The sequence below is a fragment of the Acomys minous genome (genome assembly GCF_964271855.1).
Source record: "Acomys minous genome assembly, chromosome: 7".
NCBI classification, from domain to species: Eukaryota; Metazoa; Chordata; class Mammalia; order Rodentia; family Muridae; genus Acomys; species Acomys minous.
Genome location: NC_140488.1, coordinates 95,457,144 through 95,479,210, shown reverse-complemented (window position 1 = coordinate 95,479,210; position 22,067 = coordinate 95,457,144). Strand labels below are relative to the sequence as shown.

The window sequence follows — 22,067 nt, the reverse complement described above, 5'->3', positions numbered from 1 at the left end:
AATGGTAATCATGGTAATAGTGATAAGTAGTCAAAATTAATCAAGTGGAATAAACAGTATACAGTCTTACTAGGGATTGTTTTTCTATTGAACTTCACAAATTATACTTGCTTTACAGATAAAGAACTTAACCCTGAAGATACATAAATAACTTGCTCAAGCAGTTGTACCAAGGTAATAAATGAGAGGGTTAGTCAGGACTGAAGCTCATGCCCTGCATCAGTAAGTTGTAGTGCTAGCAACTGATTGACATCACCAGGCTCATAGTTATTGACTCAGTACTGGCAATGCTGGACTCCAGTGAGACACTCTTCCTCCTGCAAGCATGGAGCACCAGTCTACTGCCTGCTGCCTACAGGGAACCTTTCATATTACAGAAAGGGTACCTCAGCCTCCTGGACATCAAATGCTGCAAGCATCCATGACAACACACTTGGAAGCTTTCTTGGTGAGCCCTGATTTGTTATTTCTTTATGGGTCCTGAAATGAGCCTTTCACTACCACTCTTATTAATTGGCTTTCTGAGACACATCAAGAAGGGCCGGCTCCACTGATATCATGAAGGTATAGCCTTCTGGTGTATTTATTAGTGCTAGCTAAACATCAAACATGATTCTGATAGTCTTTTAAATAGAGTCTTTCTTAGCACTTCTTCAGCCATAACTGATTTCTTTCACCAGCCTCTTTTCCCCCGCCCTGCCCAATCTTGGGAAGGATCCACAACTGTTGTATACTTCTGAGGAAATTGAAAGCTTGCCAAAAAATTGCAAGAGCTACACACACACACACACACACACACACACACACACACACACACACACAAAGAAAAAAGAAAAAAAGGAAAAAAAGGAAAAAAAAGAGAAAAGCCAGCTCATATGATTTTTATATTAGAAATAAGGGGCATTTTTTTTTCTGAAAGAGATTGTTGATTTTTGAGTGTTGAGCACACAGCTGGCTCCATGGTTAAGGAACACAGGGGCCTGGGAAATTTTCAGGAAAGAGCACATGTGCATTGTGCTTCTGGTTTTCCTGGAGTCTGTTGCTGAAGGTTCAAGGTGTGAGTCCTGTGCATGCCATTCTCAGTAGCAGTCCCTATTTCAAGGGGACTAATTGGGACAGCTCACACACAGACCCAGAGGTGCCTTCTAATGCATTAGTAAAGATTAGAAACAAGAGGGGTCATGAGTCACATCTGAACCCATGGAGATAGTATCAGAGATATCCTCAGTCTTTGCAGCCAACTGCATTTATTAAATACCGACTATGGGTGCTGCCAGTTTAAATGAAAAGGCAAAGGTATCTATCTGTTAAGCCACTTAGGAGTTGTGATCTGCTGCCTGATTCTCAGTTGGAGAAAGCAGGCAGCTGGGCAGTGATTGAAGTGTCCAGCAGGGGGCTGGCATTCGCTGTCTATACGTGATCCTGGCTCCTCTTCAGAGCCACAGCTCAGCAGAGCTGCTGTTTGCTGGGGAAGCCAGTGACGTGCAAAGCATCCTGCCTATAGGATTGGAGACTTTCTTGGTGCAGTTTTTTTCTACCCACTTTAAACCTTCAGGTTCCACATATCAGGAAAGACGGGAAATGCTGTGTGAAAACAGCACTCCAAAAGTTCTTAGTAAACTACAGCCAGAGAGACCCAGACTGGGATGGAGGTAGGAAGAGGGGAGACAGAGTGGGTGCAATTCTAAGCGTTTCTTCAGGCTGAGTTTCTGTTGCTTGTTAACTTAGTGAATTTACAGATGTGCTGCTCACTGGTGGTGTGAAGACTGGAATAGAACCAACATCAACATACTCAGCCAGAGTTTGTAATACCTGTGTGTGTGTGTGTGTGTGTGTGTGTGTGTGTGTGTGTGTCTTTCTCTGTCTCTCTCTCTCTGTCTCTCTCTCTCTGTCTCTCTCTCTCTCTCTGTCTCTCTCTCTCTCTCTCTCTCTCTCTGTCTCTCTCTCTCTGTCTCTCTCTCTCTCTCTCTCTCTCTCTCTCTGTGTGTGTGTGTGTGTGTGTGTGTGTGTGTGTGTGTGTGAATTCAGAGTGCTTTTATTAAGGAAGATGAAGAGCCTGGCCCAGATCTTACCTTCGTCACCTAACTGAAAAACTAAGAAGTTAGCTAAGAAGCAGCATCTTGAAGGCACTTTTTAAGAGAGAAGTCTTGAGATGGCTGCAAATAATTGTTCCCACCTGAACTGGGAAGAAGATCCTTTCCTGTCCTGCAACAGCACCTTCAATCAAAGTCTGAATCCCCCCAAGATGGACAACTGGTTTCACCCAGGAATCATCTATGTCATTCCTGCAGTTTATGGGGTTATCATCGTGATAGGTCTCATTGGAAACATCACCCTGATCAAGATTTTCTGTACCGTCAAGTCCATGAGAAACGTGCCAAACCTGTTCATCTCCAGCCTGGCTTTGGGAGATTTGCTGCTGCTGGTAACCTGCGCCCCTGTGGATGCCAGCAAGTACCTGGCTGACAGGTGGCTTTTTGGCAGGATTGGGTGCAAACTGATCCCCTTTATACAACTTACTTCAGTGGGGGTGTCTGTCTTCACACTTACGGCACTGTCGGCAGACAGGTGAGTACTCAGGGGAAGTTATATCCTCTTTTGGGGTGCTGGACCACACAGGAGAGCTGTTTGCCCAAAAGGGAAGTTTTACACAAACTCACATTCTGTTCTAGGCATGGCTTTGTCCTGGAAATTACTTCTGGAGTTTGGCATATTAGTTTAAGAAAAGAAAAATGAGTGAATGGTGGAGCCCGGAGGAGATAAATGAGAGTTAACGCTCTAAGCCTGAGACTGAGGGGTACTTTTTCCAGAAGAGAAATCATTGTCTCTCCCTGCCTTCTCCTCCTCTGAAAAATTAATTGTGACTGAGAAGGGCAGTCACAGCCCATAGGTCCAACCTCAGGCTAATATGTCTTAGAAGCAATTCAGAACCTTTCAGGAAACAGAGAAGTTCCCACTGCTCCTCCGTGAAATCTTCTTTGAGGAAGTACAAAAAATAGGCTCCATTCCTCTGAACTTTGTCTTCCTTGAAACTCTTAACTGTTCTTACATCTCATTTTTGAGTGTGGTTGAACAGAACAGTTGTGTGCTGATTTTCTAAGTCTCCTTTCAGTGAATTTAAACATGATTGCTCCCTTTGGTCCAGCTAAGCAAGTACTGTTCATGATCGACTTCTAATTTTAATAGCTTTATTAATGTCCTTCTATGTACAATGTCTTCAGAGCTTGGTGAGGGTGTCACTTTTTATCCTGGAAAATACACATCTTTGTGAACTCCATATATATATTTAGATATCATGTGATTCACAATATATTGGCATAATTTTAAAACCTATATTTATCAAATATCTACCATGCTAAAAAAGAATACTCATGCTTGAACAAGCAAGCAAAAAAATATTTGCAGGCTATTCCACACATTGCTGACTGTATCTTATGTTCTGAAGAGTGAAAACAGAAGTGATTAGGCTATCAGATACAACATATGCTAAATGGCTAAATTAAGAAAAATGGGTCCAGTAGACCAAAGATTATAAATTGTTATCTCAAGTCAACTATGTGGTATATAGTAAAGACACATAGGACCCGAGTGTGTACTAGAAAAGGCATAGGTGCAGTTCTTAAAAGTTTAAAATCGGAAGAAAACGGCTTACATTTTCACACATGTGCTTCTGGAGTCTCTTTTTGTAAAGGAACACACTGTCCTCAGGTGAGCTGGCCTTGATAAGTAATAGACAAATAAAGATAGTGTTATCAGTAGTTGCGGCCACGTGTTTATCTTAAGCTACTTAAAGTACACTGCTCAGAACAGATGATATTCTTAGAGACTGAAAAGTAATGGTCCAGAAATGAGGATACTGTGTGGACCGGACAGGGTTTCTCCACTCGCCCTCCTCTTGCTTGCACCCCGCCTATTTGCCCTCCAGGTACTAATGACCACAGATACTTTCTGTGTTTGTTCAGGGCCAGCAAACTTCGAAGCTGGCAGAAGTTCCATGGCTGGTTCCCACTGGTGGAGGGCACGTCAGGCTCAGCGTAATTTTCTTGATGGGAAGAAGAGATTTGGGTTTCCGGGCTGGTGAATACAGTGGTCCAGATGGTGTTTACTGTCTCCTCAGGGAGGCGAACAGAGTAGAAAGGGAGGGCATGGAATGGAAAACAGCAGCTGCAGGGACCCTCTTCCCAGAGTTTCAGAGCAGGCTGAACTCGCCATCAGCAGTCAGGGAAAGCTCTGTGCAAAGCTGAGTTGAATGCCGGCGCAGCTGCAGTGTGTCCTCATCAACTTTTTGTATTTCGCAGTGCCTTGCAAAGGCTGATGGGTCACCGGAATTACGGGTGGTGCATTACACCGGCTTCAGCAAGAATAGGTACCCAGTCAGTTTGATAGTATGAGACTGTACTTCTCTATTTATCTTGCGTTTGAAAGCTGCAGGATTCTTAAAACAGCCTTATGGGCTTGGCAAGACAAATGTGAGTTCTATACTCAACGATGTGTCAAAAGAGTAAGCTAACAGCTCGATATTTTATATGGTGTCTATGTAACTGTGTAACCACCACCTCGGTGAGGTATTAAGGCGCTCCAGTACCTTGCTCATTTCTAGTTTAATATTCCTACAAAGAGGCAGTTGCTTTGTCATTTCATTCACCCGACATTACTTAGTGCACTTCTCGAACATACAAGTGAAATCATACAGTAAATGTAGCTTTGTGTTTGCCTTATTATGCTTGACATAGTTCTGTGTTATTCATCCATGATCGCATGCTTAGTAGTGGTTTTTTGATTGTGTGCACGGTCCCATTGGAGGAAAAAAAAAAAAACCTTGGGTTATCCTGATGAATATTGGTGTGTTCTTATTTAGGGCTGAAAAACTTTTCTAGATATTTACATTTTTTAAAGGATTTCATACAATGGATTTTGATCTGATTCTTGGCCCTTCCCCAACTCCTCTCAGATCCTATGCCCTCCCTACCCACCCAACTCCACATTCTTCTTTAAAAAAAAAAAACAAGCAAGCAAAAGCACACAACAAACAAACAAACACAGGGTCCGCTTTGTATTGGAAGGTTTTCCTGAGCATGAGACCTGCCCTGGAGTGTGGTTGATAGACCCAGTTGTCACTCCATTGAAGAGAACTGATTTTTGCCTCTCTCAGTAGCTGTTGGCTGCAGATAGCTTCTTGGTTACAGGTGGGACTTTATATATCCTTGGGTTGACATAAAAACTGATTTCTTTTAGGCATCTGTTCAAGTCTGAAATGCTGTCATTAGTGTATATATTTAGTAGATATTGCCAGTTTCCAAGTGAGCCTCCGTGTTTGGTAGCTTGGTGAAAGGGAGAATCAAACTGTCCAATGTGGATGACCATCTGAACTAAACAGGGACTTTGAAACCTTACAGAAGCCTAGGCCCCATCCCAAGCTACAGAAGCAAAGTTTCCAGCATGTGAGAGAGACTCATAAGTAACCATTGTAGGTTGTCTTCAGTACCAGTGTTCATCTCAGTCACCCTTCTGCAGCCTTCTCTACCCACAGGTGAACTTTAGTCTTTGTCACTAAGAAAAGAACGTTTTTCTTTCTTTTGTTTTTCTCCTTTATTAATTTATTCTTGTTACATCTCAATGGTTATCCCATCCCTTGTGTCCTCCCATTCTTCCCTCCCTCCCATTTTCCCCTTATTCCCCTACCCTATGACTGTTCCTGAGGGGGATTACCTCCCCCTGTATATGCTCATAGGGTATCAAGTCTCTTCTTGGTAGCCTGCTGTCCTTCCTCTGAGTGCCACCAGGTCTCCCCCTCCAGGGGACATGGTCAAAGGTGAGGCACCAGAGTACGTGAGAAAATCATATCCCACTCTCCACTCTACTGTGGAGAGTGTTGAAAAGAACGTTTTTCTACAAAACTTTATACCAGTGTCACCATCCCAAAAGGGAGATTGCAAGGTAGCCTCAGCACATAGGATCCTGGGATTGCCACAGCTGACTAATTTCAGGTTCTCAGTTAAGCACCTTCAATTTTGGTTCCTGTCTTCTCTCTCCTACTGTTTTTAATTTACCAGTATTATTAGTATTATCTGTAGGCCCAGCTAGCAATCAATCAAGACACAGACACTCGTTATATTTTAAAATAGCCTTAGTTAACCTGAAGCAGGGAAGATATTAATCCTCTAAACCACTTCCCATAGTGGGGCAGGTATACCTGCCCCAATCCCATGCCATCTGTTTCTACCAATTTCTTTCAAGCTACTTCCTGTCCATAATCCCAAATATTTGTTAATGTTCTTCATCTGGGCCAAATTCCCCATCCACGCCAGCCATGTTCTTCTCTTCCACCTAACCCATGGCAGACTTCCTCTCCTCCTTGGGTCTCTCTCCTTCCTCCTCCTGGTGGTCTCTTTTCTTCCCTGAATTCCTCTCTCTCCTAGCCCTACCTATCTCCTTTTCCCTGCCCAAGTGGGATGACTTTTTATTAAGCAAAAGGTGGGTCACACAGACAGCAAGCAGTAATCAGCATAAAAATACATCAGACCGTCCCCCAACATCTCCCCTTTTCTGTCTAAATAAAAAGGCCATTTTTACATACAGTAAGTACAATTATGAAAAAGTATAAAAACCAACAGGTAAGATTTACACACGTAATTTTTAACCCAAATGTATTTGGCAACCATGTGGAAAATATTATCTATTTTATCTTGGTAAATCTGAAGTTTTGAACCTAAATCAACATCTATTAAAGCTCAAATCTATCGGCCTAAAAGTATCTATCTAGACTCAAAAGGATTTTTTTAAGTCCTAAACAACTAAGCTTAACTTTAAAATTAAATCTCCACGTCCACTCTGTCCGCATACACGTCTGCATGCCTTCATACATCCACTGTGTCCGCATACACGTCTGCATGCCTTCATACATCCACTGTGTCCACATACACGTCTGCATGCCTTCATACGTCCACTGTGTCCACATACACGTCTGCATGCCTTCATACGTGCTTTGAGCACGTCCCATTCTTGTTGAATCCACTCTTCAAAGGCCTCCTCCTTTCCCAGGGAAACAGTTCCATTGCTCATCCCCATGGCATAGGCCTGGGTAGGCATCAAAAGGCTGGAATTGTAGACATTTATCTGCTACTGCTGCTATCCGTATGAAAGAGTTGTGCTACCTCTCGGGCCTTGCTTTAATTACCTGTAAAATGTCTGAGTTGTTTTGAGAGATATGGAGGGAGGGAGGGAGGGAGGGAGGGAGGGAGGGAGGGAGAGAGAGAGAGAGAGAGAGAGAGAGAGAGAGAGAGAGAGAGAGAGAGAGACAGGTGGGGGAGGGAGTTGTGTGCATGTGTGTGGAGGCCAAAGGTCAACCTCAGGTGTCAGTCATCAGGAGCCGCCCTTTTTATTTTTTTATTTTTTTATTGTTTGAGACAGAGTCTCTCACTAGCTTGTCTCTCTGCTTCCTCAGCACTTGGAAGCTCCATAAAATCTGTATTCTCTGTAACAGGATCCATTCTACTTCTAAGAGTTGGATAACTACAGTTTGACTGATATTTGAAGAGCGGGCACACAATACAACTAAGCAGCTAACAGTAGAAGGCATTTTTCAAGTTCAAACCCTTGTTTGACACAGAAACCAAAAAGCTGGTGATGAGATTTAACCTTCAGGACAAAATTGAAGGAAAGTGAAACTAAAGCCCCACTCCCCCTCGCTGCAAGCTACAAATCTTTTAGCAAAGCTAGACACTTTTCTTAAGAAACTATCATAGTACAGTCTGATTCCGTTTCCCTTCTCCTGACATGGAGCTCCAGACTCCAAATCTGGCTGTTTTATAAGATGGTGCTCAGTGACCCAAAGCATGATCAGTTTGGAAAGGGTCCTTCCCTGGTCACTTCAACAGATATTAGGTTATTGTGCTCAGCTTTCTGGCTTCTAAAGAGATCGATCTCTCTCACACACACAAAAGAAGACTCAATTTAGTTTTCTTTTTCTAATTGTATTAATTTATTCAGATTACAACTCAATTGCCATCACTTGTGTCCTCCCATTCCTCCCTCCCTCCCACTTTCACCCTATTCCCCTCCCCTAGGTCTATGACCAAGGAGGACCTCCTCCCCCACTATATGGTCATAGGCTATCAAGTCTCATCTTGGTAGCCTGCTTATTCTTTCTTTGAGTGCCACCAGGCCTCCCCACCAAGGGGAGATGGTCAAATATGGGGCACCAGAGTTCATGTCAGAGTCAGTCCCCGCTCTCCACATAACTGTGGAGAATGTCCTGTCCATTGGGTACATCAGAGTAGGGGTTCGATGCTTACTGCTTGTATTGTCCTTGGTTAGTGCAATAATTTGAGCAGATCCCCCTGGGCCCGTATCCACCCATCACGATGTTCTTCTTGTAGGTTTCTAGGACCCTCTGGGTCCTTCTATTTCCGCATCTTCTATATTTTTCTTACCTAGAGTCCCAGTAGGATGTGTTCTCATCTATCCCTACACTATGGAATACTACTTAGCTATTAAAAACAAGGAAATCCCAAAATTTGTGAGCAAACGGATGGGACTAGAAATGATCATAATGAATGAGTTAACCCAGAAGCAGAAAGACTCACATGGTATATACTCATTTATAATTGGGCACTAACCCAAAAGGCATGTCCCATGAAAGTCTTCACTTACCAGGAATTTAGTTTCTTATAGAGCATCCTTCCCCCAAATCCCCCAGTAAGAGGAGGTTGTGTGGGCTGACAGTTCCTAGTCCTTTATGGTTTGGTTTTCAGAGGCATATGTTGCCACTCTGCATGAAAGGAAAAGTGTGTCTGCCCACAGCCACGGTGAACCAGCACTGCTGCCAGCAGGTTCTGGGAATGCCCAGAGGCCAGGTGGTGTGCAGGTGGGCTCTCCCAGCCAGGCTCTCTCTCAATAAGAATGCAGTGGAAGCGGAGAGGAGGGAACAAAGAACCTTCAACTTGTCTCTAACACATTATTTTTTCAAGTGTCAGGCTTTTATGTGATTAATTAAGTATCATTCTGGCAACTTAATATGCATGAAGGAAAAAAAAAAGCACAAACTTCATCATGAAACACGCAGCATCTCATGAAGGGCTCCCTGGTGAGGTTTTTTTTGAACTGTGCCTGTCAATAACATCCTTTAAAAATAGACTAAATTTGCATTCTTGCACTTATAAATCTTCCTGGTGTGTGGAGTCGCATAAATTCTCTTTTAATTAAAACACATGCTTTCAGAATAAAGCGGAAGTTTTTCCCTTTTCCACCTCTGAGTAAAAGCAAAAAAAAAAAAAAAAAAGGACATCCAACAAGGTTCTTTTGCACAGTCATCGCCTACTCTAAGAGGCTTTCTTTGGCCACTGTCAGTCTAACAGAATGGCCAATGGCATCCTATCAACCAGTTTCTTTGTTTTTCAGGTTTATTGGGATGTAAGTTGTATATAATAAGTTCTTAGGGGGACAGGTCTGTGAACCTTGGCACTCCCACCCCCACCACATGACCTTCACCAACACCGTCCAAACACATAATCCTTCCTGTCCTCCCCCGATTCTTTCTGGTCCCTGTCTAGTGTATCCCTTCCTTCCAGCTCAGTTCCTGCAGACTTTGATCTTTTCCAGGATGTCCCATGAATGATAGCATATGGTGTGGTTCCCTTAACACACCGTATTGCATACGTAAGTAGCCCACTCCTATTTTGCTGTGTAATATTCGCAGTGTTTATGTGTTTGTTTATCTGTCTCCCAGTTTTCTGTTTGGGATGATGACGAATAAATCTGGCATACATTATTATTGAAAGTTTTAGTATGGATAAAGGTCTTCAGTCCTCATGGGTACATACAATCCATGATTAACTTCTCCTGAGTTTCCTTGCTTAATTGTTCCATTTTTGTCATACTGCATACACACACACACACACACACACACACACACACACACACACACACTGTGAGTCTAGGGGCCTGCAGGGATGGCTCCGTCGGCAAAGTGCTTGTCATGCTAGCATGAGGAACTGAGTTAGATCCGCAGAACATGCCTGCAATCCCAGCACAGAGAAGGCAGGGGTAGGAAGATAACGGGTTTGCTCGGCAGCCGTTCAACCTGAATTCTCAACTTCTGGGGTCAGTGAGAGACCCTGTTTCAAAATATAAGATAAAGAGCAATTGATGTCAATTTCTGCCTTCTACACACACACACACACACACACACACACACACACACACACACGTACAAAGTAGGATTCTACAGCATTCACTAATATTTTGTCTGATACTAGACCAGTACCTAGCCTGTACTAAATGCTCAAGATATTCTTGCTGAACAGATGAAATGAAGGACGAGTGAACGGAGGAGTGGATTCAGATGGCTCATACCGGATGAACCTAGTTCATTCATACCGGATGAACCCAGAATACTTGATTAGGATCCCCAAATCATGTTCATTTCCTCTGATGATTCACAGAGTAACACTAGACCAATCATAGTTCCAGCCGCAGATGACAAGAGCTAGGCTTTGTAGGAACTGAAGAGTGCTTTTAAAAAGAAAAAGCAAACAAAATTTTGAACAGAAGGCAGATAAACGAATATTTAAAATTACTTAGAGCTTATACAATGGAGTTGGTACTCAAACGAATTACACATTAAATGAGTTAAATTCCACAGTCATCTAAAATTTAGGAAAGTACTGTAATGCCTAGCAACTAGTTTCCTGACTCTCCTTGGCCATGCTCTTTTTCTTAAATATTTTGGCCCCATCCTCATCTGTCTCTTCTTAAAACAGCCATCATTTGGACATATTCATTTCCTTTTCTTTGCTTTCTTTTTTAAGTGCTGGACACTGAATTGAAGGCCTTATGCATACATACTGGCATGCATTCTACAACCGAGCCACACTCCCAGCCTGAGAACAGTTACTTCTGTAAGAAGTTAAAATCAGTCTTCCTCCAAGGACAGGTTCCCAAGAGGTCAGTGCTAAACACATGTACAAGGGCAGCACTAAATGGACTCCATGAGCTGTATTTATATATACATATGCATATTATACGTAAATTGCAACTCTTAAAGAAGAGATCAGGGAAATGAGAAGAATTGAGGGAAATGTGGAAGGAACAGGATGGAGAGAAGGAGGGATGGAAATGACGTTCTCAATAAAAAAAAAAACCAAGGCTCGCAAATACCATTTCCTTTAAAAAAAATGAAAAATTGGCATTAAAATGAGAATTTTAAAAAAAGGGAATTAGAAGGATACAGCTGTGTTTTACTATGGTTTATTAAACTCAGCTTTTTATTAGAGGTTAGAAAAGTTTTCATCCAATTTCACAGCTCATTATTGAGCCTGTCATATATAAATGTTTAGAATTATCAAGTTTTAGAAAACTGTGGTCTTAATCTTGTTTCTCTCTTATTACAACTGAATAGTACAAATTGAGTAAATTTACAAAAAGTAGAAATATATTTATCTCATGGCTCTGGAGGCTGTGACATCCAAGAAGTGTGAGCAGGTAGAGAGGGACCCACTGTGACATGGTACTGTGACATGGCATGAAGGAAAGAAAATGTGTGTGAGACACTCAGCAACCTGAAATTTTATAACAATGTACTGTCGAGAAGGGGAACCAGAGAAGGCAGTGTGGCAGGGGAGAGGAGAAAAGCAAACTATCACACTTTTTGTCTCATATGTTAAAAAGATACATAGATGATAGATAGATAGATAGATAGATAGATAGATAGATAGACATACATACATACATACATACATACATACAAATAGACATAGATACATACACACAGACAGACAGGCATAGATACATAGATAGATAGATAGATAGATAGATAGATAGATAGATAGATAGATAGATAGATGATAGATAGATAGATAATTATTCTTCTATCACCTCCTAAAGTTCTTTTCTAATCCTTTGTAGTGTAGTGTACCCCCTCCCTCCCCTTCAGTTCCTAGAAACCTTGATCTTTTCCAGAACGTCCCATGAATGGTAGCAAACAGCCTGGTTTCATTTCAGACACTGTACTGCATGTGTAAGTAGCGCACTCCTATTCGGCTGGATAGTATTCACAGCGTTTATTTTTTTATTATTAATTTGTTCTTGTTACATCTCAATGGTTATCCCATCCCTTGTATCCTCCCATTCTTCCCTCCCTCCCATTTTCCCCTTATTCCCCTCCCCTATGACTGTTCCTAAGGGGGATTACCTCCCCCTGTATATGCTCAAAGGGTATCAAGTCTCTTCTTGGTAACCTGCTATCCTTCCTCTGAGTGCCACCAGGTCTCCCCCTCCAGGGGGCATGGTCAAATGTGAGGCACCAGAGTACGTGAGAAAGTCATATCCCACTCTCCACTCAACTGTGGAGACTGTTCTGACCATTGGCTAGATCTGGGTAGGGGTTTAAAGTTTACCGCCTGTATTGTCCTTGGCTGGTGCCTTTGAGCAGGACCCCTGGGCCTAAATCTGCCTATCATAATGTTCTACTTGTAGGTTTCTAGGACCCTCTGGATCCTTCTACTTTGCTATTCTCCCATGCTTCTCTCATCTAGAGTCCCAACAGAATGTCCTCCCCTACGTCCCAGTTTCCTGGTAAGTGAAGGCTTTCGTGGGACATGCCCCTTGGGCTAATATGCAGATATAAGTGAGTATATACCATTTGAATCTTTCTGCTTCTGGGTTAACTCACTCATTATGATCATTTCTAGCTCAATCCATTTATCCACAAATTTCTGGAATTCCTTGTTTTTAATAGCTGAGTAGTATTCCATAGTGTATATGTACCACAGTTTCTTTATCCATTCTTCTACTGAGGGACACTTAGGCTGTTTCCATGTTCTGGCTATTATGAATAAGGCTGCTATGAACATGGTTGAGCATATGTCCTTGTTGTGTACTGGAGCATCTTCTGGGTATATTCCAAGGAGTGGAATAGCTGGGTCTTGAGGAAGCCCTATTCCCATTTTTCTGAGATAGCACCAGATAGATTTCCAAAGTGGTTGTACTAGTTTGCATTCCCACCAGCAATGAAGGAGTGTTCCTCTCTCCCCACATCCTCACCAGCATGTGGTGTCGCTTGAATTTTTGATCTTAGCCATTCTGATGGGTATAAGATGGAATCTCAGAGTTGTTTTGATTTGCATTTCCCTGATGACTAAGGAGGTGGAGCATTTCTTTAAGTGTTTCTCAGCCATTTGATATTCCTCTGTTGAGAATTCTCTGTTTAGTTCCAAGCCCCATTTCTCAATTGGGTTATTTGGTTTGGTGGTGTTTAATTTCTTGAGTTCTTTATATAGTTTGGATATTAGCCCTTTGTCAGATGTAGGGTTGGTGAAGATCTTTTCCCAGTCTGTAGGCTGTCGCTTTGTTCTCTTGACAGTGCCTCCAGCCTTACAGAAGCTTCTCAGCCTCATGGGGTCCCATTTATTAATTGTTGACATTAATGTCTGGGCTGTTGGTGTTCTGTTCAGGAAGTTGTCTCCTGTGCCAATATGTTCCAGGCTCTTCCCCACTTTTTCTTCTAAGTGACTTAGTGTCTCTGGTTTTATGTTGAGGTCTTTAATCCACTTGGATTTGAGTTTTGTGCAAGGTGACAAATATGGGTCCAGTTGCATTTTTTTACACATAGACATCCAGTTAGACCAGCACCATTTGTTGAAGATGCTATCCTTTTTCCATTGAATGGATTTGGCTTCTTTGTCGAAAATCAAGTGACCATATGTGTGTGGATTCATATCTGGGTGTTCGATTCAATTCCACTGATCAACCAGCCTGTTGCTTTGCCAGTACCATGCTGTTTTAATTACTATTGCTTTATAGTACAGTTTGAGATCAGGTATAGAGATTCCTCCGGAGCACCTTTTATTGTACAAGATTGTTTTCGCTATTCTGGGTTTTTTGTTTTTCCATATGACGTTCAGAATTGAAATTTCAATGTCTTTTAAAAATTGTGTAGGGGATGGCCATTTTTACTATGTTAATTCTCCCGATCCATGAGCAAGGAAGATCATTCCATCTTCTCATGTCATCTTCTTTCTTCAGAGTTTTGAAATTTTTTCAAACAAGTCCTTCACTTGCTTAGTTAGAGTAACTCCTACATATTTTATATTGCTCGTGGCTAATGATTCACAGCGTTTATATGTCATGGTTTCTTTATCTGTCCTCTAGTTTGTGATCCATAGGACTGTTTTCAGTTTGGGATAGTGGTGAACAAATCTGGCATAAATACTCATTTACACTTTCAGTATGGATACAGGTCTTCTGCTCTTCTGGATACATATAACCCATAATTATTTTCTTGAGAATTTTCTTGCTTGTTTCTTATATATGACATGAAAACAGAAGGAGAACTATTGGAAAGGAGGAAAAATAACAATAGCAGAGGGGTGAATATGAACAAAACACTATGATGCATATACTCAAAAAAGTAATGATAAATATAATAAATTCAATGAATGAAAAAAGTAAAAAAAAAAAAAAGTAGCCCTTCACCATTGGTGTAACTAATATATTTCTACAGTAATGGCATTAATCCATTCCTAAGGACAGAGACCTTATAATCTGAATACCCCCTACAATTTAACACTGTATTATTTGAATGATGACCAAATTTCAACATGAAACTTTTAGGTGGGCATTCAAACTTCTGCAACCACTCCCAAGCTTTGTTTCCTATGTAGGCTGCTAAAATTGACCGCAGTTCCACTTCCTTGGGTTTTGAGTAATCTTAAGTATTCTTTTGATGAACGGCACCTACTATGAGCTCTTTGCTATCTTCATCAGTCTTGGTATTCTATGAGTATGTATAATAGAAGTGAATTGATGCAATATATGTGATATTTATAAATTGGCCACAGGCTTCTGCTTTACAAATTCAGTTCTATTTATGTATCTAAATCAAATATTTTACCTTATTACTTGATTTTTCTTTATTAGTTCACTCTATGAATCTATCTGTCTATCTATCTATTTTACCTTCTGTGCTGGCTAGTATTTCTTCTACTTATTTATTTATTTTTAAATATAGTTTATTAATTTCTGGCTAGTTTTTATGTCCAAGCTAGACTGATCTGAGAGGACAAAACCTCAATGAGAAAAGGCCTCCATAACACTGGGCTGTATGCAAGTCTAAAGGCATTTTCTTAGTTAGCGATTGGTGTGGGGGTAGGACAGTCCAGCTCATTCCTCTGGGCTGGCGGTTCTGAGTTTTATAAGAAATCAGTCTGAACAAGTCATGAGGAGCAAGCCAATAAACAGGTCCCATCCATTGCCTCAGCTTATGCCCTGTTTGAGGTCCTTCCCTCACTGATCTTGAGGATGAACTGTTATGTGGAGCTGTGAGTGAAATAAACCCTTTCCTCCCCAAGTTGCTATATTGATCATGATGTTTCCTCACAGCAATAGTAACTCTATGGCAGATTTTAAGTTAACTTAATATTTTAATTATTTTATTTCACTCCCCTGTGAGTTTGTTAATTATAGAAATCCTTTTCAATATTCATTCAGGTGCATCCCTAAAGTTTGCAATATGTGTCCTTCACAGAGTCTACTATACATTAGAATTTCCTCACAATACAGGCCTGTGAGGACACTTCTATTTCATTGAGAATTCCTCCTTGCCTAAGACAAAAAAATTCAAGTGACACTACATGCTGGCGAGGATGTGGAGAAAGAAGAACACTCTTTCGTTGCTGGTGGGAATGCAAACTTGTACAACCACTTTGGACACCTATCTGGCACTTTCTCAGAAAACTGGGAATAGGGCTTCCTCAAGTCCCAGCTATTCCACTCCTTGGAATATACCCAGAAAGTGCTCCACCACACCACAAGGATATATGCTCAACCATGCTCATAGTGGCCTTATTCATAATAGCCAGAACCTGGAAACAGCTTAAATGCCCCTCAGTTGAAGAATGGATAAAGAAACTGTGGTACCTTTACAACATGGAATACTACTCAGCTATTAAAAACAATGAAATCCAGAAATTTGTGGACAAATTGATGGGACTAGAAATGATGATACTGAGTGAGTTAACCCAGAAGCAAAAGACTCACATGGTTTATACTCACTTATAATTGGGCACTAGCCCAAAAGGCATGTCCCATGAAAGTCTTCAGTCACCAGGAGATTGGGATAGATGTGAGGACATCCTACTGTGACTCTAGGCAAGAGAAATACAGGAGATGGGGAAATAGAAGGACCCAGAGGGTCCTAGAAACTTACAAAAAGAACATCATGATGGGTGGATAGGGGCCCTGGGAGGGTCTGCTCAAACTTTTGCACTAACCAAGGACAATACAAATAGTAAACATTGAACCCCTACTCTGATCTACCCAATGGACAGGACATTCTCCACGTAATCGCGGGACTGACTCTGACATGAACTCTGGTGCTCCATATTTGACCACCTCCCCTTGGTGGGGAGGCCTGGTGGCACTCAAAGAAAGAATAAGCAGGCTACCAAGATGAGACTTGATAGCCTATGATCATATACAGGAGGAGGAGGTCCCCCTTGGTCATAGACCTAGGGGAGGGGAATAGGGTGAAAGTGGGAGGGAGGGAGGAATGGGAGGATACAAGTGATGGGATGGCAATTGATTTATAATCTGAATAAATTAATTAAATAAATAAACAAAATTCCTCCTTGCCTTTGAGTTCTGTGCTATATTTTGCATTTTATTTATTTGTGTGTATCTGGGTGGAAGGCTATCACGTGGCATGGTGTGTATGTGGTTGTCATCTGCCACGTTTACGTGAGTTTCTGGGATTGAACTCTGGTTGCCAGGCTTGGCTTCAAGCTTCTTTATCTACTGAGACATCTTGCTAGGCCCTGTCTGTTCAATATTTTAATTCTCTGTGTTTGTTAAAGTATCATTTTTATTATAATTTATTCAGATTGCATCCAGATTGTTATCCCTTCATTTGCTTGTATCTTCCTGTTCCCACCCTCCCTCTCTCCCTCTTCCACCCTATTCCCCTCCCTTAGACCTCTGACAGAACAGGACCTCCTCCCCCACCATATGACCACAGCCTATCAGGTCTCATCTGGATAGCCTGCTTCCCCTTCCTCTGTGTGCCACCAGGCCTCCCCATGTTTATAGCAGCCTAATTGGTAATAGCCAGAATCTGGAAACAACCTAGCTATCTCCATGTGTATTTTTATAACCCACAGCACACCATTCGTGTTGTTTGTACATACTTTATATTTAACCACATGCTTATTTAATATTTAAATTTAGATGTAGATTTCTCTCATTGCTCTTTTATGTACTCTCCATTCCTGTCTGCATCTCTGTGGCTTTTCACCAGAGATTATTTTCCTCCTGTCCAAAGAACTTTTCATTCAGCACTAACTTCAATGGTGACACTTTCTCTCACTTTATGTTTGACACTATTTTGTTCTGTGTTTATTTTGGAGAATATTTTCAGAGCTCTAAGAGGAGGGTTTCTATCTTTTGACACTTGGCAGCTGCCATTCACCATCCTCCGAATTCTTCTGTGAAGTCACAGTTTACCGTAGTTCCTTTAACAACATTGCAAGTTATTTTTTTCTGACTCAACATTTTTTTTTTATCTTTCTCTTTGACTTTGAATCATGTACAGTAATGTGTATAGATGTAGTTTTTTCCCTTTCTTTCTCTCTTTCATTGTTTTCCATGCTTGGGGTTCATAATGTTTCTTCAATCTGTGACCTGAAGATTTTAGTTGTTTTGGGGAAGTTTGTAATCATTACAACTTCAAACAGAAATTCCATTCCTTACTCTCTTTCTTATCTTTCTACATATGCACAGAATAATTATGAGCCAAGCTCACAATTTTAAAGTCTGCCCCTTTCAATGTTATTAAAACTAGCAGTTTCTTAAAAGCTCTGTTACTGAAGAAAATTTCATTTCTTGACCTGTATGCTTTGAAATTTTTATTTTGGATTACTGGAGATAAAAACTGTTTTAAACACATTTTAATGTCACAATTTTGTCATGACTAAAGTGAGACGCTTCTCTCGTTTCTCTATTGGAATTCTAGAATTTCTATTTGGTTCACAAATAGAGTCATATTATACTTTTTAAACTTCTGGTGGGGGCTGGAGCAATGGCTCAGTGTTAAGAGCACTGGCTGCTCTTGAAGAGGACCCAGGTTCGGTTCACAGAACCACATGATAGCTCACAACTGTTTATAACTTCACGTTCAGGGGACCCAAAACCCTCTTCTGACTTCCTGGGGCTTCCTGGCACACACATGGTGCACATAATCTCATTCAGGTATATATAAGTAGGTAAATGAGCGTGACAAATTCTAACCTCTGAAATGCCTATAAATCTATTTCTGTTGTAACTTTTTTCTCCTTATTTTATGGCCACCTTTATTTTCTTTTATGGAAGACCATGTAATTTTTATATGAATGTTTAATTTTGTGTATTAAAAAAACTGTAGGCAAGTTGTGGCTTTGGGTGATATTACCTTCTAGAAAGTACTAGCCTTTGCTCTTGCTGGCAGTCGGAAGGTAGTATTGTATCAGACTTAACTAGAAAGGGAGCAAATTGGAAGCTGAGCTTTGGCCACCATGAGAGTTAGTCTGGGTTGGGGGACACTTCATATACAAGCAGGGACCTGGACCATTTTCAGTCTTTCTCTTCTTCAGTGGATACTGGACTCCACGTGTTACCCGTCTTCACCCTAAAGCTGCTTGAAATTTGTGAAGGCCTCCAGGGGAGAATGATGCTGAATTTCGGCCTTGTGCTACACTTAATTTCTCGTCAGGATTCCAGCTTCTCACGTTGTTATCAGAGAGATTAAAATAAAATTTTTTTTTTGAGTCTGAAGCACCAGCTAGTTTGCCCTGATCAGGAGTGGAAAATCCTACACCAGCTCTCTGAAAAACCTCTGCTGCCCTTGAAGGGGGCACTGAGCACAGGCCTGCTAACAAGGAGTTCCCAGATACCTAGTTGCTCCCCCACCCCCTGTGAGGTGAGCCTTCAGAGTCTCAGCAATTTAGCATCAGAGAATGGAGTTCTGGCTCACTTCAAAGTGAAGCCAGTCAGAAATCTCAGCAGAGGTGTGCAGCACTAGGCAGTGCTGAGGGTGCAAGCTCATCAAAGCCTCAGGGATCTTGAAAGTAGGCCGGGACTCTCAGCCCAGTAAGCACGAGTTGGAGCTGACCTTTAGCTACACAATGAGTTTATAACAGTTGAGTTTTCATGGGAAGAAAAGAGCCAGAATGGTCTTAAGGTATGTTTCTTTAAATTTCATTATTTAATATTTTGAGAGTTTTATACCTGAGTGCTGTATTTACATAATTTCCACCCCTCTTTCTCTCCTCCAATTTCTCCTATGTCCCTCCTTCCCTCTCAAATGTATGACCTCTTTTCCTATAATTATTGTTGTCACATATATGTGCATACACACATATGATATAGACACATATATGTGTATATATATATATATATATATATATATATATATATATATATTCTATTATCCTACTGAGTAGAATTAGTTTTGCCTATACGTACATGTGTTTAAGGCTGACCACTTAGGATTGGATAACATTTCAGGAGGCTAATCCCTGGAGAAAATGGATTCTTTCTCTCTCAGCAGCTCTGCATGTGTGTGTCTCACAGTGGTGTCCCGATCCTCCGCACCTCGCAGTGTTTCCACCTCCTCTGCCAAAATGCTCCCTGAGCCTGAGGTGTGTGTGGGGTGGGGGGAGGGGTTGAGTTGTAGATGGACCCACTGAGGCTGGTCACCATATGGTCATTTATTCTCTACATTTTGTCCAGTTCAAGTTTGATTTTTACAGCCATTGTGTTTCATTGTTGTACACAGTGGTGGGCTGCATGAGAACATTTTCATACAATATCAATTGCATGCTGAGCAAATGCCCCACACGACTTTACTCCTTCTGTTTTCTCCCCTCTCATTTCTTCTCATAGTCCTATTTGTTGCCCTAGATGATTTTGCTTCTGCTTTCATAATATATACAGATGCATAATTTTATGTTATATATAATAAAAAAAAATCCAGGCACCACGTATGAGAAAGCATATGCTATCTTTGCAGCACTGGCTTAATTTGCTTATATGAGTAATGGTTCGTTTTCATTGTCAATATGATCTTGAATCACCTGCAAGAAAGACCTCTGAGAAGGTCTGTGAGGGATTGTCTTATTACAGGAATTGAGGTAGGAAGACCTGTCCGTGGTGCGTAGTGCCAGGGGATCCTGACCTGTGTAAAACAGAGAGCTGAGGAGCAGCACCCGTGTGTTCATAGGCCCCCTTCTTCTGAGTATGGACTTCCTGTGACAGCTGTTTTAAGCTCTTGTTTCTGTGACTTCCCCACCTAGAGTTGGGACCAAAAACAAAAACCAAAAAACAAAAGAAAAACCCTCTTCCCTTCTTAAGTGGTTTTTCCATGAGGTTTTTTTTTTATAGTAACAGGAAAAGAAACTAAAATCTATTTTCCTGTAAATGATATGACTTCATTCTTTTTTATGACTGAAAACTCATACACACACACACACACACACATGTGCACACGTGCACACACACGCACACACACGCACACACACACAAGTCATTTTTATCTCTTTCGTTGTTCTTGGCTACTTGAGTTAGCTCCCTCACTTAGCTATCATGAATAGTGCTGCAATAAACATCGATGTGCAAATAGCTCTGTGATATATTAGCTTGGAGTCTCTTGGGTAAACACCCAGGAGTGGCATGACTGGGTTCTATGGAAAAATCTATTTTTAGTTTTATTTCTTTATTATTTTCCTCTCTTCCTTGACTTTCTCCTTTTCTATCCCTATCTCTGTTTCTATCACCTCTGTCTCTTTCTCTTATATTCTACTCGAGCTAATTGGCCAGTAGAAACTACTGAAGATTATGGTAAAGATATAGGGGGAAATATAAATATGGCAATAAGGAAATTTATTTTCTTTTTATTAATTAATTTATTTATTCACTTTACATTCCAGCCGTAGCCACCGTCCTCCTCTCTTCCCAGTCCCACCCTCCCTTTCCCATGCCCCTTCACTATTCCTCAGAATATGGGAGCCCCACTACCCCCCCATCCCTCATCAAGTTGCATCAGAACTGAGTTCCTCTTCTTTCCCTGTGGCCTGGCAAGGCAGCCCCGCCAGCGGAAAGTGATCAAAAAGCAGGCAACAGAGTCCATGTCAGAGACAGCCCCTAGCTCTCTTACTAGCAGACCCACATGAAGCTTGAACTGTCCATCAGCTACATCTGTGTACAGGGCCTATGTCCAGTCCATGCATGGCCCTTGCTTAGTGCTTCAGACTCCACAGGCCCCTCTGGGCCCTGCTTAGTTGGCTTTGTTGTCTTCTTGTGGAGCTCTTGGCACCTCTAGGTTCTTTTATCCTTTTTCCACTTTCCCCCTAGACTCCCTATGCTTCCCCAATGTTTGGCTGTGAGTTTTAACATCTGTTTTGAGGCACTGCTGGGTGGAGCCTCTCAGAGAACAACTCTGGTAGGCTACTATCTGCAAGCACAGCAGAGTATCATTAATGGTATCAAGGGTTTGCTCTCTCCCATGGGGCGGGTCTTCGGTTGGGCCAGGATCCCCGCACATTTTGTAGGCAGGGTAAGTTTTAGATTGAAATTTTTGTGGGCGGGTTAGGGTTCTTCTCCCCCCCACAAGGAGTCCTGTCTAGTTAGAGGGTGTCCTGTTCAGTCTCCATAGCTCCTGCTACTAGGAGTTGCTGCTAGACTTCTCCTCATATCCTCTCAGAGCAGGAGACTTAAATCAGAATAGGTCTCTGGGAGGAAATTTATTTTCAAGCAGAAGGACTAACTGTGATAATAACATGTCTATGTGACTCACTTGTTTCTTTACACTGTCTACATATAAAGAGAACTATAGGTCACTTTCAAGCTTCTCAAAGTTCTCTTTTGCCCTTTGCTAATTTTGGTCTGTTCTAGTCTGTTCTGTTGAGTTAGGATGTGTCATACTTGGGTCAAATGTCTGTTATGAAAAGTACTTTAAACACAATTTTTAGAACAATAGAAAATTATGCTACAGCAAACAACAGTAGTTTTCCCCCATGAAAACATGGAGCATACTGGTTTTT

The 22,067-nt window shown here is 41.5% G+C and overlaps 1 protein-coding gene across 1 annotated transcript in view; it reads left to right on the top strand.

Moving 5' to 3' along the window:
- Nucleotides 1-2,152: 2,152 nt before the first annotated feature.
- Nucleotides 2,153-22,067, top strand: part of GRPR (gastrin releasing peptide receptor) — a gene marked incomplete at its 5' end in the record, with an annotated part of 40,517 nt that continues 20,602 nt past the window's right edge. The window contains one exon of the mRNA XM_084788887.1: nucleotides 2,153-2,568. Coding sequence (XP_084645013.1) covers nucleotides 2,153-2,568 — 416 coding nt within the window. The remainder of the gene's footprint in view (nucleotides 2,569-22,067) is intronic.